We start from the raw sequence: 19719 nt of genomic DNA, 5'->3' as shown, positions 1-19719 counted from the left end.
TTGCTCGTACTGATTTGGAAAGCGGAAGGAGGAGTGCGCCGCTCCTCCGACCACAGTGGCTGACGTGCAGGCTGTGGAGGGCTGTCCACTGCGTGCCAACGTCAGGAACAGCTGTGGGACATTGCCCTGCCTGGGACACGGGTGGTGACTGCCTGGAGCCTCCAGAAGTACTGACGCCAATAAAGATGCCAAGACACATGAACGGAGGGTGTTGGAGAGGTCAAGGGAGGCACATACTAGATAATCACAGACTCTCGGGATGTCGGAACTGGAGCTTATCTAGACCTGAATTCCTTAGTCACTGCTCAGAGGAAAGTCATCTGGGGACATACACCAGACTTTGTGTAGGTGAGAGAACCGAGTTTTATTCTATTAAGCTACTGAGAACTTGAGGCTATGTGTTATCACTGCTAGCGTTAATTACCTGGACCACACCGTACTCAAGTGGGCTCTCTCTAGAGAAGCCTTCTCTAACCACCCAATCTAAACCCACCACCATCTCTCAATTCAAACTCCAAACTCCAACCTCCAACCCTGCTTTTCCTTCCGACCATGCATCTCTAACTCTGAGCATGCTTACACGTTCACATGCCTGTTTGCTGTTTCTTTCTCCCCCTAGCACAGACGCTCTGTGAAGGTGATGATGTGCCCTGCGCTCTCACCAGCTTGTTACCGCTCCCTCAGGTGATGTTTGCTGGGAACTTCTGCGTGCCCCAAGCAGTGGTAAGCCTCTCACAAATGATGAAATGACAGTGAATGGTGCTCTGTGGTGAACAACACCCAGCGACACAGGTCCTAACTACGAGCTGGTGTTCATCTGCAGGGCACCCTGTCCAAGTTCAAGAATGCCCTTCATGGAGAAGGGCCTGCCCTGCCTAGCTAGCTGCCCCTGGTTTCAATACCCACTTTTTGAAAAGCTCTAAGAACAAAGGACATAAACAGTATGACTTATTATGCCACTTGTGCCAAAGTGTTTCATATGGATGTTCTGAAAGCAAGTTTGGGGGAGACAGCAGGAAACAACAGCGGGCTGCTCAGGAAGTCTGAGGGCGTGCAGCCTAACCCAGGGCTGGTGACCCCGGGGATGGGGGTAGGCGGCCCACAGTCAGGGTTCCAGCTAAGATGGCCCCCTCACGCGGAGACGGGCAGGAACCCACCTGAAGAATGCGGGTTCTCTGCTGACTGTTCGTCACTCTTCTCAACTTGGTCCTTTCAACCTCGTGTCTGTGAACCCACCCTCGAAGTTCATGATTCAACCTACAAAACAGCTTCATTAATTACATACACTACACAGAAGTAAAGAGCTCCCCCTGGTAAAAAAAATAAATCTAACCACGTTCTATAGGTTCCAAAGAGCATTTCAAGTACCTGAGGATTCAACATTGCTTTTTGATTTGGAAAAGCTACGATACTTAAAATCGTTTTTTAATAATGTATTTTTATATGGTAACATCCTCAATCATGAGTTCAAAATGCAAAGAAAACCACCTGACCAGAGGTGGCACAGTGGATGGAGCATCGGCCCGGGATGGTGAGGCCCCGGCTCAAAACCCAGAGATCAGGGGCTAGAGCACAGGCTCACTGGCTTGAGCACAGTCGTGCCAGCTTGAGCAGGAGGTCACCGGCTTGAGTGTGGGATCACCAACATGATCCCAGGGTCGAGCCTATAGGTCGCTGACTTGAGTAAGGGGTCACTGGCTCTGCTGGAGCCGTTCCTCCACCCCCGGTCAGGGCACATATGAGAAAGCAATCAATGAACAACTAAAGTGAAGCAACTAGGAGTTGATGCTTCTCATCTCTCTCCTCCCTCCTCTCTCCCTTGTCTCTCTCCAAGAATAAATTTAAAAATTTTTTTTCAAAGAAAAACATAGCCAAATCCAAATACAGGACACGCAGGTCTTTCCACAAGAATGTGTCTCCTGTTTCTGCCCTTGGGAGACATACAGACAACAGTGAGGACAGTCACCGGGCTCCTAACAACGGTGCGTCACAGTCTTTGAAAATCATCCTCTTTTGTGAACTCAAATACACAGGAAAAAAAAAAAGACATTTCAAGGCACTATAATGCAAATTTTGTAACCAGAAGTTTAAAAAGCCTAGTTCTAGTACACCTTCCCTTTATTTCCCTTACTTTCTAGAGCAGCCGTGAAGTGGCTATGACCATGTCTGCTTAACTCTAGTTGACTGTTATATATACAACAAAAAAAACTAAAAGCAGTTTTAAGGTTCAGGTATAGGATCCAAAAATCATGAAAAAATCACAGAAAAAGCCCAGGGGAGAAGCAGATAAGAAAAGGTGCACGGGGAAAGGGTATCGGATCACCTGTGCTCAAATCACCGCCTTCCTAGTGAAGGGGACGTGCCCTCGCTGTGACTGCTGCCACCCGCCAGGCTGACAGTCACCCTGAATTTTTTTTTTTTTTAATTTTTAGAGAGTGAGAGAGAGAGAGAAATAAGGGGGAGGGAGGAGCAGGAAGCATCAACTCCCATATGTGCCTTGACCAGGCAAGCCCAGGGTTTTGAACCAGCGACCTCAGCATTTCTAGGTCGACACTTTATCCACTGCACCACCACAGGTCAGGCTCTGAATTTTTATATTAATCTCATCCTGTGGTTTTCGATGAGACATGTAAGTCTGCCCCACACCACCATGTGGAATAAGCTGTTGTCTCCGTCCGGCTGGGGAACCGGACAACTGACATGCCTGGTTACCGCACACAGACTCTCCCAGCTCCTGTCACCCTGCACCCACATGCTCCCAGGCTCCCAGCCAGCACAGGCCCACGCGGCGGACACACTGACCTGAGGGACTCCGTGGTGTTGATGAGAGGCTGGCACGGAGGGGGCGGGAGGTAAAGCACCGGCTCCTCACTCAACACCATCAGGGCCTTGTCATCCGAGACGGAATGATCAAACCTGAAACAGACACGCACAAACGCTCTCAATCCCGACCGCTCGACTATAAGAAGACCCTCACTGCCGTGAATTCTTCATGGGAACAAAAGCGCAGCACATAGCACAGCGTAAGGCAGAAGCCGACACCGCAGGAAGGAGGCGGCGTGGGGCACACAGCATGCATGTCGTGCTCTGGTGCTCTGCAGAGACAGCGTGGCGACTCCTCTCCCACCACTTCTGACCAAGCCATCACTGTGTGCAGAGCTGGGCACAGGTGACAGCTCATGGCTATGTCTTCCTGAGCATCAGGCACATAGTGCTGCCAAGACAGCGGAGCTGGGGGAGCACCACTGACTGACAGCACTGGGTGACCAGGACACAATCCGTGGTCATTCACAGCTCTGTGGTGACAACACTGAACAGTCTCCTTCAAATACTGTGTGAGGTGGGGAAGGGGTGGCACTCATACTTGGCAGGAGGAAAACAAAAGTGTGGAAAAGCTGAATATTGAACCTGGAACCGTGGAGGAATCTGACTCACTCATGAGCACCAGGTGACGTTACCCAGTTACACCATCGGCTTAAGAGCACAGACTTCCCTAAGTCCCGCTCTGGTCTTCCTTCCATGACCCCACACCCAGGTGTGTTGTAGTGAGTAGACCAGAGCTGAAATCAGAATTGGAACTGGGGACGTAACTGCTAGTCCTTCCCTTCACTCTTCCAGTAAACCTTTCTCACTTAGAAACCTTAGATCTGTCCTGAACTTCTCTACATGTGAAGTTCTGGATTTAGAAAATTCGATAGGTTAACACACAGATTTGGAACACAGACCCACACTTTCCATTAATTCATTCAACAAATATTCACTGAAAAACAAACTGTGTTCGCACAGTGCTGAGAGCCAGGAACCCAACAGGGAACACAAGAGTGGAATCTCTGTCATCAAGACCTTCGTGTGCAAGACGGACCAAACACATGAAAACAAACACATCGATCCACCCTGTGGTGATAGCTACAGAAGACACAGCGGCTAGGGAGGAGCCGGTCTGAGGAGAACTCGGCGTGCTGTCCAGGCCTGACTAGAAGAGCGCGGGAAGGCGTGTTCACAGCTGGAGGGATGGGGGTGAGAACCGTGAGGAAGACCACCCACCAGCCGAGGGCTGTGAGCAGGTGTGGGAGGCACGCTGCGATAAGGAACTGCAATGTAATGAGAATGCACAGAAGCACTTATTTCAGTTTATGTCTACACCTCGCCATTGTCGAGGGTGGGGTTGAGGGGGGTCAGGAGACCAGCTGGGAGAGAGTGCAGGGGGCGGCAAGGGCTGAGGACACACGAACATGGTGGGGGCAGTGGAGAGAAACCAGTGCAGACTCAAGGTCAGCGTTGGAATCCAGACCAATAGTGCTCGCTGAAAGGGAGGAATCAGAGCTTTTGCTGTAGGAAGTGGCTGGCGGCAGAACGTGGAGAGGGACCGAGCCCTCCACTGGGCACATGTCCACTTCACAATGTTAAAATAGAAATGTCATGGAAACTATTGCATGGATGAGCCTGGAGACTCGCAAATCGGGACGGGAAAATCTGAGAGTTGCTGGACAGACAGATGTGGACCGTGTGCTGCATGGAGAGGCACTGGGCAGAAGGAAAACGAGGTCACTGTCCAGACCTTGGGATCTGGACACAGGAAGCGTCCACAGGGAAGACTGTAACTCAAATCTGCAGCAAAAGCGGAACGTGTCAAGGAAGGCTGCACCCACAGCCAAGTGCTGAGAAAAGATCAAAGAAGATGAAGACAAGTTTCCACTGGATTTGGCTGCGCTGAAACCACTGGCCCCCGTGACAGAAACGACTGGGTGGAGTAGAAAAGTAATTTAAGGTAAGAGACTTGTACACATGCCACACACAAGGCCGAGAAGAGACGGCGGGAAACACACATCATCCCTGTCAGTGTGGAGTCGATTGGAATAAACAGATGGTCTACACGGGATGGCGGCACATGCAGTGGGTGAGCAGCCTACGTTTAAGTGCTGAGAGAGCAGAATGGGCCCCGTACTTGGTAGACTCTGCTTGCCAGAGAGGCTATCTGCCCACTGAGACCAGGAGCAGACACCTGTCACACACACGTCACCCTAGAAGCAAGGTCTGCGTGCCAACAGAAACACAAGCGCTGTTGTCCATCAGAAAAGTCCGAAACTGCTCGGAACACACATTTCTGACGTATAATTTTATTTCCATGTGATAAAGTCTACTAATGATTTCTGCACATCTGTGCTGACTGGCTTTGTTCTATCAGCCAAATGTAGTCTTTGGAAAAGAAAGGAAAATTCAACAGAAGAAATACCAGAAAAGAGACTGGGTGGGGCTGAAGGGGAAGACGGGACTGTCTCAGCCAGCGTCCATCTGGACACAAGTCCACATCACCCTGCCACGGCCAGAGCTCCAAGGCTGACCGCACACCAACCACTCAGTGGTAAGAATCTCAGCAGAAGAGAGTCCAGGACTGTGCTGGTGAGAGGTCCTGGAACCAGAGCAGGTGCTGTTGATGCCTTCGATGTGGGAAGGAGGGACCTAAACTTCTCGTCTACCCAGGACAGTCCTGAGTGGAGCCCACTATCCTGACACAATTACCACTAGCACTGCCTTTCTCTCTCAGGAGTGACCCAATCTGGGTGATGAATTATATGGTCACCTTATTCTATATCACACATTTCTTTTTTTAATTGAGAGGAGGGGAGGCAGAGACAGACTTCCACATGTACCCTGGCCAAGATCCACCTGGCAAGCCCACTAGGGGGCGATGCTCTGCCCATCTGGGGAACTGCTCTGTTGCTCAGCAACCAAGCTCATCTTAGCACCTGAGGTGAGGCCATGGAGCCATCCTCAGCATCCAGGGCCAACTCACTCCAATCGAGCCATGGCTATGGGGGGGGGGGGAGAGAAACAAGAGAGGGAAGGGTAGAGAAGCACAACGGCGTGGGGGGGGAGAGAAATAAGAGAGGGAAGGGTAGAGAAGCACATGGAGAAGCAGATGGGCACTTCTCCTGTGTGCCCTGACTGGGAATTGAACCCAGGACATCTACACACCAGGACAATGTTCTACTGGCCAGGGTCATATATCACACATTTCTAAGACTTCAAAAACATGTCATTAACTATTAAAAGATAAGCCAATACAATATTTACTATAAATTATAGAACTGGCATCTATTATTTTATTTGAACCAATTCTTATCTCTTAAAAGACAAACCATAATACAAGTTGCATTAAAAAATAAATACAAATGTCATGGCACAGTACAAATAATTCACCTAAAATTCTTTTAAATACAAATCCCTATTCCAAATGTTGTGCAAACTTTTGGTGTTCCTTACTTAGTATTTATAATGACAAAAGTAAGAACATGAACTTACTGAACTGATAAGCTATTTAAACCTCCTGAGCTGCTGAACAATCATCTTAGATAGTTCAAGAGACATGCATGTAGCCAAGAATCTATAATCTCCATTTTTAGCAAGACCTGTAACCCACATTACGCACAGGCAATGGTGACTTCAGGTGGGGACAGAGGGATGGCTTACATTTCCCGTCTTACTTTGAAAGCTGGTCAGTTACAGCCTGGACTTCATCCAGACCAGCAGGCTGAACTAGGGGAGCCACAGCACACGCTTTCTGGGAGCCACCTGCTAGAACAGGTGGACAAACAGGTAGGTACAAAACAAAGAACAGTCTTGTTTGTGTTACTGAACTGTAACGTCAAGTTCTGATCAATAAGCTATACATATCTAAGGGGCAACTCTCAACTCTCATAAACCCAAAGACTGCTAAATTTAAAGTGTAACTTTTGATGGCTCTCATGTGGACAAGAGAACTCAAAATCACAGACGGCCGTGGCAAGCCTGGACAAATGACATAGTGAAATTAAAGACACCATGAAGCTGCAGCCACATCCTGGGGCACTGCTAGGGGATCACTGGGGTCAGGGCTTCAGAAGTCGGGAAGTGTGACATAATGCTGTTTCCCACACCATGGCAGCCGCCACGATCTGTGCGGCAGCACAGTGACCACCACACAACCCCTCGAACCCTCCGCCACATGCGGCACAACACTTGGCACACTACAACCCCAGAAAAAAAGAACTCCAGTGTCTTCTCCAAGAAGGCTACAGGGAGGCAAGCCTGAAGGACTGGCACTAATCTCACTCAGGGAGATGGTGTGACGGTGAAGTCGGCAGAACGTGGCCTGCGGTCCGTGACACCTGGGGTTCAGAGGAGGCAAACCTTCACAGATTTCAAGCTTGCACTGTGCCATGGGTACCACGGGGCCTCCCTCTGCCTGTCAGTCACTGACCAGCTCCATCTGGCTCTAATTAAAATTCCAGATAACACAGGGAAGTGCTTACCAAAAATTATACAGCTCTGAAAACGTCTACCTGATCCATTAAACTGGTTAACTTCTAGGTAATATAATAAAAAAATTCTATCTCCCCAAAATTATGTCCTTTCTAGTTGACAAGCTATATAAAAATTTACCAAGACAGCATTAAACAATAATGAGGGAAGAAGATTCAGCAGAGATCATAACAAACAGCTCGCATGCTTTTATCTGTGACGGCAGAAAGGTTTGACCACACCACTCTAAACTCGTGCCCAGCAGAGGACACAGCAACACGTGTCAGGTGCAACCTATGTGTGACCACATGATCAACAAAACAGCTACATTAAAGGTATCATACACAGTATCTTGTGCACATACTGTGCATGTTTCAAGACATATATTAGTGCAGAAAGACCACAACTCTACAAGAACTCTGAAACAGGGAAAGGTCTCAGAAAGTAAATGTATTCCAAGATCCCATCTTCCCAAAAAAATGTACTCCTGGCCTCAGTGCTGGTCTGCTCCCCAGCTACACCGCGTGTCCCGGTGCGGATGGGGCCATGCTGCACCACCTGCATCCGCGCCCCTGAAGCCACTCAGCACACACGCATCTCACCTGTGGCTGTCTCTCTGGACGATGCTGTCGGCTGCGTCCTTAGCAGAAAATTCGAGAAGATGCCTCCTCTGATTTGCAGGGTTCACGCTAGGGCTCATCCTCCTGGAATCCTGATCCAACATGCTAAACATTTAAAAATGCAAAACAAGAAGTGAAATAAAACTGTGTCACACGTGCTACCTGTAGCTCTGCACACACCAGAGCGCCACAGCAGGTCCTCAGGCACAGCACAAGAAACAGGGCCTGGTGTGCCTGGACCACTGCCTGCATGCTGAATGCACGAGCACAGCTCCAAAAAGAAATGTGTAAGTATAAAAATACCTCATTATAAGCTGTTTAAACAAAGCCAGTACTCTACATCCTTTAAAAACTCTATATTAGTATAAATATAAAGTAGAAATGAGTATAGCATTCACATAAACAAACTTTAAACTCAGAAAATAACCGAAATAAGAAATTCTCCAACAAGGAAATGCTTCAAATGAAATGGGAATTACTCTACCATCAGCCAAATTCATTAGCCTTTACATAAATCCCAGAAAGCAGGCTATCAAAGCCAACAGGAATTATTTTATCAACTATTTCTTTTTTTATTTATACATAAAAATCTCCTACTTACTTTTTTCTCTCCACTCTCCCCCTAATACCCTCACTCATCAATGCACGTTCTCTTGGTGGGTCTCAGACACACACACGCACACACGCTTATACATCATACGCTGCAGTAGTCATTTAACACTTCCAAGGCATGAACCTGCTAACCCTGGGCTTAGGAACTCGGCTCACCAGTGTCACACTCTGTGTGCTTTCCTCCAGGGCGGCACACACACACGTAATCTATACTAGTTACAGTCCTCGGGAAGCACCAGAGAAGGGACACCAGGTTCCGCTCTGAGGGATGGAGAGGGCAGTGCAGGACCCGTGGTTCTGGAAGAAACGTTCCTCTGGGCACAGTAGCTTACCTTCAAATTTGAGGAAAGGTACAATCAAGACTGGCCTTACAGACACTGCACTTTTTACACGTTGAGGGTCTGTGGCAACCCTGCATCAAGTATGGCTGTCAGCACCATTCTTTCAACAGTATTTGCTCTCCAGTGCCTCTGTGTCACATTTTGGTAATTCTCACAATACTTGAAAGTCTTACATGATTATTGTATTTGTAATGGTGGTCTGTGACCAGTGATCTTTGCAATCACTGTTGTCATTGTCTGGGGCAACACAAACCCTGCTCATATAAGATGGTGAACTTAAAGGATAAGTGTTGTGTGTGTCCTGATTCCTTCACACTGGCGTCCCCCCAAATCACCCCCTATCCTCAGGCCTCCCTGGCCCCTGAGACACAACAATGTTGAAATCATGCCAATGAATAATCTACAATGGCTTCCAAGTGTTCAAGCGAGAGGAAGAGTCATGTGTCTCTTACCTTAAAGCAAAAGCTAGACATGACTAAGGTTAGTGAGGAAGGCAGGTCAAAAGCCAAGACAGTCTGAAAGCTGAGGCCTCTTGTGCCAAACAGCCAAGTTGTGAATACAAAGGAAAAGTTCTCGAAGGAAGTTAAAAAGTGTTACTCAGTGACCACACGAATGATAAGAAAGTGGAACAGCCTCACTGCTGATGTGGAGAAAGTTTGCGTGGTCTGGACAGACAACCAAACCAGCCCAAGCCTAACTCAGAGCAAGGCCCTGACTCTCACTTCTGTGAAGGCTCAGTGACATGAGGAGATTGCAGAAGAAACATGTGAAGCAGCAGAGGGTGGTTCATAAGGTTCGAGGAGAAAAGCTGCCTCCACAACATAACAACGCAGAGAGAAGCAGCAAGTGCTGGTGCAGATGCTGCTGTGAGTTACTACAAGGTCGGGCTCTGATAATCTATGACAGTGGCTGCACTAAACAATGTAGCACCAGTGTAGACAAAACAGCCTTGTATTGGAAGAAGACACCATCTAGGACTTTATACTGAGAGAGAAGTCGGTGCCTCAATTCAAAGCTTCATAGGACAGGCTGACTCTCTTGTTAGGGGCTCATGTAGCTGTGACTTTAAGTTGAAGCCAGTGCTCACTTAGCATCCAAAATCCTAGGGCCCACCCTGGCCAGTGAGCTCTGTTGGTTAGAGCGTCATCCTAAAACACTAAGGTTGCGGGTTTGATCCCCAGTCAGGGTACATAGAGGAAGCAACCAATGAACCTACAACTAAGTGAAACAACAAAAGGATGCCTCTTTCTCTGTCTCCCTAACATCAATCAATAATTTTTTTTAAAAAAAATCATGGAGCCCTTAAGAATATGCTGGCTTTATCTGCCTGGGCTCTATAAAACCACCAAGCCTGGAAGATAGCATGCCTGTTGTAATATGGTTTACTGAGTATTTTCATCCCACTGTTGAGAAGTACTGCGCAGGAGATTCCTTTCAAAATATTACAGCCCCTGACAGCGCACCTGTTCACCCATGAGCTCTGGTGGAGATGGACGAGACTGATGCTCTTTTCATGTCTGTAAACACAGAGTCCATTCTGCAGCCCACAGATCAAGGATAATTTTGACTTTCCAGTTTTATTCCTTGAGAAATACATTTTTCAGACTATGGCTGCCACAGCCAGTGACTCCGCTGAGGATTGGGGCAAAGCACACTGAACACCTTCTGGAGAGGTCTCCCCATTCCAGAGGCCACTGAGAACATCCGTGATTCGTGAAGAGGTCAAGTCAAAATATCCGCATGAACAGGAGCCTGGAAGAAGCTGATTCCAACCCTCATGGGTGAGGAACCTCTTTGAGAGGTTCCAGACCTCAGAGGAGGAAGTAATGGCAGACACGGTGGAAACAGCAAGAGGGCCAGCACAGGAAGTGGAGCCTAAGGACAGGACGAAGCCGCCTCACTCCTATGATGAAACCTAAACGGAGGCGGAGGTGCCTCTTGCGGATGAGCAGAGAAAAAGGTTCCTGGACGGAAGCTGGCCCTGTGAAGGTGCTGCGAAGACTGCCGACATGACAGCGAGTAAGGAGGAATAGTACATACACTCTGCCGACAAAAAGCAGGGCAGGCTTTGAGAGGACTGGCCCTCGTACTGAGAACGGTGCCACTGTGGACACCACACTACCACACAGCACCACAGGCTTCAGGGAACACGCTCGTGAAAGGAGTCGGCAAGGCAGCAAACTCCACTGCTGTCCTACTTGACGGAACGGCTGCAGCTGCTGTGGCCTTTAGCAGGACCCCCATCAGTCAGCAGCCATCGCCGCCAGGGCGAGACCCTCCACCAGTGACTCAGCAGCAGCTCTGACACTGGGCAGCACCTTTCAGCAGTGATGTATTTTTATTTACGGTACATGCACTGCTTTTTCAGACGTCATACCATTAGCGCACACTTTACAGACAGTGCAGTGTAAACACGACCTTAGTAATGCACTGGGAAACCGGAAACATCATGTGACTCGCCGTGCTGCAATAGGTGATTTCTCGCGGTGGTCTGGACGTGAACTCCCAGTACGGTAGTATCTCCGAGGTCAGCCTGCACGTCACTGCAGTCACTTCCTACAGCAAACACTTTCTCCCTTCACAGTCAGTTCTGAGCTTTAGGGGCGGGGGCAGCATCACTGGATCTTCATTCTAACTCCCTCTCTCTGTAAATACAACTTCTTCCTGGCAGCGCAGCTGTGCTCTGTCTGCACCCAGGTGAGGGCTCCCAGGCCGACGGGGAATCCCAGCATGGCCACGCCCTGGCTGAGATGTCCACTGACCCTGTTCTGTGTTAACTAAGATTTGTGGTCACAAGGAAGCATCCAAGGACCCAATGTACACTCCAAGTTTTCTAATCCCCTCATAAGACAGGACGCAGAAGTTCCCACAAGGCCTCCTGTAGTCTTTGAAAGTGACCAGCGACTTCTCAAGGTAAAGAGGGCAGTTGGTAAAGGACATGGGCTTCTCACTGAACTGCCTCTCCTTCGTCCTGACAACACGAGTCTGCACAAAGGCAACCAAGCAGCATGTGACAAGCCACGCACACTCCTGGTGCAGCCGCCCACCCGCCCGCACATAGAGGCAACACCGCAGAAAACCAACCAGCTCTGCCCTTCGTGGACTCTACGCCATTTTTTAAAACAAAGGATGAAGTTAATGGAGGCTAAAAAGAGAACCAGTTCCTTCGCGCACTTTCTGGAAGACAGTGAACAGATGGCCATTTGGGGAGAGGACGGCCTAGTGGTATGGGCCTCTGCAGTCCTGGATCGCGGCACCTGGTGCTCAGACGCACTGAGCTTCCCCAGCTCGTGTGTTACTTTGATAAATGTGGAAGGTGCTGCTCGCCAAGAGTCGGAATTAGATTTCATCTAAAAATCTGGCTGAACAGAGCCATGTATAGTTGGTGGTTTGGGTTCTGACATTGAAGTTCCACAGTAACTTTTAAGCCACAGCCAACAGTGACATCATCCAGCAAACGTGCTCAGCAACAGAGAAGAAGAAAAGCCCTGGAGCCAGGTTTGGGGACAGGCTCATCTCGGGATGAGAAGCCAGAATGCTTCCCATAAAGTAATGACAGGCTGACACACGCAGAGGATGCTGGGAAGGACTGCTCCTAACCAGTTCCAGACGACGCCAGCTCTGTGCCACACCCTCACCCTCTGTGGGCGCCTCAGACCCACGGGGGCTGCCGCCTGGCCCAGCCTGAGGTCTCACACTGGAGTCTGACCTGGGGAGGGGCCGCAGCTCTGCAGCCACACGAGAAGGTATCCTGAGCATGGCAGAAGAAAAACACTTTGTGGTATTGTAGAGAAGGCAGAGTTTTTATTGAGAGTTTTTAAAAAGAGACCTGTATCCAATTTTAGTTTCTTTAATGATGAGACGGGGTTAAGAATCGCAGAACCCACCCCCGTGAGCAGCATGTAAGAACAGGGTCCTTCGTATCTGCCCTGTAGCTACACCTGCCGTACAGGTACAGTCACTAAGTCTCCAGGCCGCCCAGAGCGGCCAGGGCCTTGACTCCTGCACCAAAAACAGCCGGCTGCCTCCTTCACCATCCACACATCAAGGGGTTAGAAAAAGTTAACCCTTTTAAGTCTGGTTAGTTTATTTTCTCTCTCTGTGATAACTATTCAGTAACCCAAAACTCTTCAAAAGTCCATTTTGCTGCATGTTACTTTGACAAAGCTCTCTTACTTTCAACATTTCACCACCAGATGCCTTCAGGAAATATTTCTTAAGGCATACCCATATTTGCCAAACTTGTGGGTTATATATTTTCTCCCTTGGAGCCATACCAATAAAGCACAAAAGTTCAATTCTACACTGAACATCTGAAACAACAAAACCAACTTTACATGGTAATGTGATCTCTTCTGAGAGTTTAGGTTCCCAATGTAAAATGCTTTGGAAACCTCTGATTTAAATTCTGTTCAGCCAGACTTAATTTTGTGGTACCTGAGAAAATGCTCAGTTAGAACTCACAACCTATTTTTTAAAAGCCTAAACAGTTTCTGCACCAATTAAACATGGTAACGCTTGCCTACACAAGACCACAGGTAAGGAAGGTTTGCAATAAACTTCCAAGTGGCACAAACCAGGTGCAGTGGGGAGTTTGCACCCCTGGCTGGCAGGGCCCTGAGAAGACCCTCAGCCTGGTAGGGTAGAGGCCGCCGGCGATGAAGTCCATCAAAGAAGACTTCTGAACAGCAGACGGGTGGGCCAACCAGCCCGACATCAGGTGCAGGGGCAGGCTCAGGGTTTTCAATCTGGCTGTGGTTCCCTGGCCCCCGCCCCCTCACTGTCCCTGCCGCCTCTTCTGGGAGAACCATCCCTGGCTGCAGGAGGCTCAGGACCAGCTTCTCTCCTGCTTCCCACTCAGTGTCTGGAGGAATTCCAACTTGTTAAAATCCTCAGAAACTTCTTCATTCCTTCTGGCTCTTCTCGTTGTTGCTTTTCTTCAATCTATGCCTTTTAACATGTTTTTTAGAGTTGACAGTTCCTAAAACTCCCGGTTCTCCTGGGCTGCAGCTCCACCCACCCTCTCTGGCTGTCCCTCAGGATCTGTGTGTTCACACTTCCCCAACCTCACCTCCCATGTGTGCTGTCGTCTGAGTTTCTGACCACAGCCTCCACAGGCAAAGCAGAACCACCACCTCCTTCCTCTGCAGTGGACTGGGCCACCTCTCAAAAAAAGTAGACCTGCACTCAGCAGCTGAGAAGACCGTTAATTCACTGAACGACCTCTGTTCCTGCCTTTCCTTTTGCATCGGCGTTAGGACTCAGGAAGACTCCTGACACAACACATTTGCTCATCAGCTGCGCGGACACAGCCGCTGAATGGCTACTGTCAGTCACCGGCCACTCCCGGGTTCCTTCACAGACACGCCCACCCTTTACTTGACTTCGGCGCGATCCCCCACCCTCCCTGTGCTGGTCCTGTGCAATGCACCTCCCCGCCCCCGTCCCAGTCCCCAGGCAGGCCTGGCAGGCCAGGTCTGAGCAGAGGAGGGCATGGGCGCCGCCTGCAGCCTGGGGGATGGGAGGGCACTGTGGACAGAGGTGGCAGTGGCATCGAAGATGAGGCCCAGGACTCAGCGTGCTGAGCCTTGGGCCAGCACTGCAGGCATGCAGGCATGGAGATAGCACTGCTCTGCTCCGTGCAGTCTCTCTCAGTGTGGCCCAGTCCTCACTGCACATGCTGACCGTGCCAGCCTCGCCCTGCACAGTAGTGGCCAAGGCCTTCATTACTGCCCACCCCTGCTCCCAGCAGCTGGATTTCCCTGGCACAGCAAGCATATCTGTCCCTTTTTGCTGAAAGTATGCGGCCACTTCATCCCTTGGCCTGGCAAACTGCTACCACACTTCAGATGCAGCTTCCTCCAGGGGGTTTCCCTTACCCCTGCATGCAACCACAGGCACCTACCATCACACGTGGGCCTCCTCCAGGGGTCCATGCACACGCATGCACACAGACACTCTGTCTATGCTGGCAGGACCACGGACATCACACCAGACTGCAAGCACATTGTACACGGCTCTTCTCCCAGGGAGTCGTGAATCTCAGAAGGAAGGTATGACCTCTGCTTGACTTCTCTTGGACCCCAATGTCCAGGGTGCTGACCGTGATTGTGTCCAATGTATCACAGCAAGTAGGAATCTAAAAAGATGATCTCTGGGATCCCTTTGAACTGAAGACTTCTGGGACTCTGACCTAAAAACAGTGCTTCTCATGGGATGAGCTACAAACCTGAAGCACAACCAGCGGCCACGGTCACAGCACACAGATGCTTGGGCCCCTTCCACACCTGGCTATCAGCAACGGCATCGCTGGCCTGGCTGCTGGTTTTCTAGCTAGGGAGCCAGCCAAGGGCCTCATGTCCCTCGGCTCAAGTACAGCACTGAGGTCAGTGGGGACACTATGATAGCACCCATTTAAAAGCTAAGGAACTGAGGCAGAGACGTTACGTTATTTGCCTAAGACGACAAAGTCACAAAGTGAAAGAGGAGCTAGGATGTGAACTCAGGCAGTCTGATTTCAAGGCCCTGGATCTTAGTTCATCTTCCTGCTTCACCCGTGATCTGTTTGACAACAACGTTCCTTTATTAACAGACGTGAACTTTCCGCAGACCGGGGTGACGAACGGGACGAGGAACCAGTCTTCCCTCTCCTGGTTTCCGAGACCAAAACAAATCTGTTCTTCTCTAGCTTACAACTAGAGCTAAAATAACAAGTGATGAAAATTTAAGTGTTTAGCATTGGTATCAAAACAAACATCTAGACACTCACCTGAAGGGGCCATAGTTCAGGATCACAAAGGCCACCAGTATCATCACGCAGATGGCTCTCCGCTTCGGACTAGGAACTTTAAGCCTCTGGTTCTACGGAAATGACCACAGGAGATAAGATTAAACTATATCAACCTTACAAAAAGCAACATCTCGGAAAAGAACACTCTTCCTCACCAGTTATCTGAATGCTTAAACAGGTCAACAAAACTCAAAGGTGAGCAAATAGTATTTTCCAGAACAGAGCAGAACCTCCTGTCCCGTCCCATGGAGTCAGGAGACCTGGCTGTCCCGTCCCTACAGCCCCCCTCCAGGACAGTTCTATGGGGTCCTGAGAGCACATGCATGGACGGAACTGAGACCCACCGGCTGGGACCAGCACAGCCACAGGCAAACACCACAGGGCTCAGGTGGGCTGAGAGGAGAGCAAGCACTTTTATCTGTATTGTTTTCTTTTTCAAGGAGGAGGTCCCGGTGGACTGCTAAACCCCAGGGAAGAGGGAAAGCTACATACAGCCTGTGACAAGGACAGAGACATTCCGAGTCCTCCTCCCGGAGCTCTGTACCTCCCCAGGCAGGCCAGGGCTCACCGTGCCCCTCCCAACACGAGTATCTCCCACCAGTTCTTCTGAAATGCACCATTCTTCACTGATTTTCAGGAAGAAAGGGCACCTGACCCGGAGCCACTCTGCCACCAGCACTCACCTCAGACACAACCTGGTCTAGCTGCCGCTTCAGCGACCCGTTCTCCTTCCGCAGCTTCTCGTTCTCGGACAGAGCTGCCCGCAGCCGGGCCTCCAGCCCCTGCAGGTACTCCTTCTTCTTCCTCCGGGACTGGCATGCCGACTCCCGGTTCTTGATCATGCGCTGCTGCCTCCTCAGCACAGCAATCTACGAGAAGGACAACGCATCAGACTGGCCGGTTCCGGAGCCCAATCAGGCCAGAGCACACCAGCTTCTACAACTGTCGTTAAACAACTGTGCAAAGGATGTTACTGGTTGTTCCAAGATAGGTTTTTAAAAGTATTACTCAAATTGAAGTCGAATGATTAAACAGGTTTCTAAAACCTGTCACCTGACCTTCTCTCCTGTTTTCTAGGGTTCTTCACTACCCTCCAATGTCCCAGTAGGGCGCTCTCTCATAAAGGGTCTGATGCAACCTGCATGTCGCACACAGCAGGCCCTGAATCAGCTGACTTTCCCAGAACCATACACCCAACCACGCATAAGGCCACTCTACTGTGGAGTCACCGCCACTTCAGATCCACGGTGTGAAAACCACACTTGCGTCCCCTTCCTGGATGGTTCTCTCTCCATCTTGTCAGAGACAAGGCCTCCCGGGTAGAAGGGCAGCCAGCACTGACCTACCCCTCGTTGCTCTCTGTACTGATGCCCTCCACCTCCCCACTAATAAATCAGGAACTGGGGGTAAGCTCTTCCCTGTCCACTGCTGCTGCCCCCCCCCCCCCCACAGCAGGCTCATGAGCCCACCCTAAACTCCTGCAGCAGCCTCCTAACCATTTTAATTATTGGGAGTCTATTCCTGTCCACCACCGCTAAGACACTCCCCACCAAAAAATCATTTCTATGTTGCTACTGTATTGGAAAAAAAAAAGCTAGCCGTGCATCCCAGCTACCTCCTTAGCTCTCACGGCCTTCCGGAATGTGACCACCTCTCACGTACTGAAACCTTTCACCCTAACCCCACACCCTCTATCGTACCACAAGGCCACCCCATGATCTGCACACACGCTCACTCATTCCATTGTCCACACCATTTATTTAAATTTTGAATGCTGTCTCCTTCACTCATCTAATCTAAGGACTCTCCAACACCAGCTGCTAAAATCACCGGGTGTCTGAATTTCTTGTGCCCGTGTAATCTGGGAGGTACTCCCGAACGTTCTCATGGTCTCAACTGTTTCATGAAAGGTTAACTCTCTCTCCACCTAGATTTTGTACTACTTTTTCCTTTATTCACAACACCTACCACTATAAAAACTTACTGAGCAAAATTTGTTTTGTCATGTCTTCTAAACTAAGGAACCTATTTGTCGTAGTATTAGTCTAATTTATCTGGAGGAGAGAGTGAGGCAGTAAAATTAATCCCATAAAAGCACTAAATAATACTGATTATTATAAGTACACAGATAACTGAAATACTAGCTTTTATATGTAATAACTTTAAAAAATAAACATTCTGCCTGGCCTGTGGTGATGCAGTGGATAAAGAGATGAACTAGAACGCTGAGGTCGCCAGTTTGAAACCCTGGGCTTGCCTGGTCAAAGAACAGGTAAAAGTTAATGCTTCCTGCTCCTCCCCTCATCTATCTCCCTTCTCTCTCATTCTCCCTCTCTCCTCTCTAAAATGAGTAAATTTTTTAAAAAATTTAAAAAATAAAATAAACATTCTACTATGGAGTATTAAATAACCTTTTTTTTTTTTTTTTTTTGTATTTTTCTAAAGTGAGAAGCGGGGAGGCAGAGAGACAGACTCCTGCATGCGCCCGACCAGGATCCACCCAACATGCCCACCAGAAGGTGATGCTCTGCCCATCTGGGGCGTTGCTCCATTGCGACCGGAACCATTCTAGCACCTGAGGCGGAGGCCATGGAGCCGTCCTCAGCACCTGAGCCAACTTTGCTCCAATGGAGCCTTGAGGGGAGGAGAGAGATAGAAAGGAGAAGGAGAGCAGTGGAGAAGCAGATGGGCGCTTCTCCTGTGTGCCCTGTCCGAGAATCGAACCTGGGACCCCTCAACACTGGGCCGACACTCTACCGCTGAGCAAACTGGCCAGGACTCCTATGGGGTGTTCAATAACTCTTCAGACCAGTAAATAAAATTAAACAATTTAATATTGATTATTTTTAAAAATCCCTGCCCCACACCACGTTTCCTAGAAACAGAGCAACCCCGAAGCCACCGAGGACCTGGTACCACACACTGCCAACGCTGCTCAGCCAGCGTCCAAAGGAGAGGTATCACTATAGGAGGCATCAGAAAGGGTGCTTTCCCATATTTTCTCCGTTTCTAACAGAAAGGTCACAAGAACACTGCCATATGTAGCCATCATTGCTAAGGTTTCCCTGTGCAGTACTAACCCACCCACTCTCCTCAGCAATGCTGCCCACAATAGGCCCTGCGGGGCAAAGCCAGGATACACGACAGCTCCCGAGGCCACACTCTTCTCTGGACGGGGCCATTCTGCTCCATCTGCTGTGACCTTCTCAGCCATGAGAATGTGCAGCATTAGCACCTGATCTGGAGCTCCCATGACAGCACACTGGACAGGACACACAGGCGGTTCCCCGGTGGAAGAGTTTACACTACAAGTTGGGTAAAAGGGAACCTTCCTTTACCAGCTAATTAATGTATGGAATTTGGGGAGGCTTCCATACCACTTCATGATTTCAAACAAGGATAGGAGATTTCTATAAACAATGGAAGCACCTGCGTATCATGCACCATTCAAGATTCAGAGGCTGCTGGAGCACACGCCTCATGCTAAAAACTGGAAACCATCTGTGGCCTAACAGACACTTCCTCCCATAAAAAATGTACACATTCTGGCACCATAAAAAAAAGTCAATGCTCAAAGCTATCAATAAATACAAAGGACGGAGACAGTAAAAATAAATGAAGCCCACAGGAATCTGAAACACAGAGCTCCAGCCTGACTCTCAGCAAGCTACCTTTAGCTATCAGAATATATAATATTTAAATTATTGTTTTCTAGGACAAAAAAAAAAATGTTCAGACTGAACAAACACTCATGGTCAGCCACAGGTACACGTGACCCCAGGAGCTGTAAAAAGGCACAAAGACTAGTCTCTTGAGCCACAGAAACTCCAAGCGTAAGAGCAGTACTCCTTGAATACCACTCTAACCTGCTGTAACCAATCAAATGTCTCTTCTGTAACAATCAGTGTTTTCCCACACACTTGTACAACACTCCTCTTTCAGGGGTTTGCCCTTCTGGGACTTAGTCATTGACTCTCATTGAAAAAACCTGCCATGGCCCTGGCCGGTTGGCTCAGTGGTAGAGCGTTGGCCTGGTGTGCAGGAGTTCGGGTTCGATTCCCAGCCAGGGCACACA

At 49.2% G+C, this 19719-nt stretch overlaps 1 protein-coding gene across 2 annotated transcripts in view; it reads right to left on the bottom strand.

Annotated features, from left to right (window-relative positions):
- ATF6 (activating transcription factor 6) overlaps positions 1-19719 on the bottom strand; it is a 108807-nt gene that overhangs the window by 62417 nt on the left and 26671 nt on the right. For both annotated transcript variants that reach the window (XM_066371351.1, XM_066371350.1), the window contains 5 exons: positions 16328-16513; positions 15624-15715; positions 7884-8006; positions 2803-2916; positions 1158-1257 (listed from right to left, as the gene is read on the bottom strand). In XM_066371351.1, the coding sequence (XP_066227448.1) occupies positions 1158-1257; positions 2803-2916; positions 7884-8006; positions 15624-15715; positions 16328-16513 (615 nt within the window). The remainder of the gene's footprint in view (positions 1-1157; positions 1258-2802; positions 2917-7883; positions 8007-15623; positions 15716-16327; positions 16514-19719) is intronic.

This window comes from Saccopteryx leptura, chromosome 2 (assembly GCF_036850995.1).
Source record: "Saccopteryx leptura isolate mSacLep1 chromosome 2, mSacLep1_pri_phased_curated, whole genome shotgun sequence".
Classification (NCBI taxonomy): Eukaryota; Metazoa; Chordata; class Mammalia; order Chiroptera; family Emballonuridae; genus Saccopteryx; species Saccopteryx leptura.
Note: the sequence above shows the minus strand (reverse complement) of the source record. Positions and strands in the feature narration are given on the sequence as shown.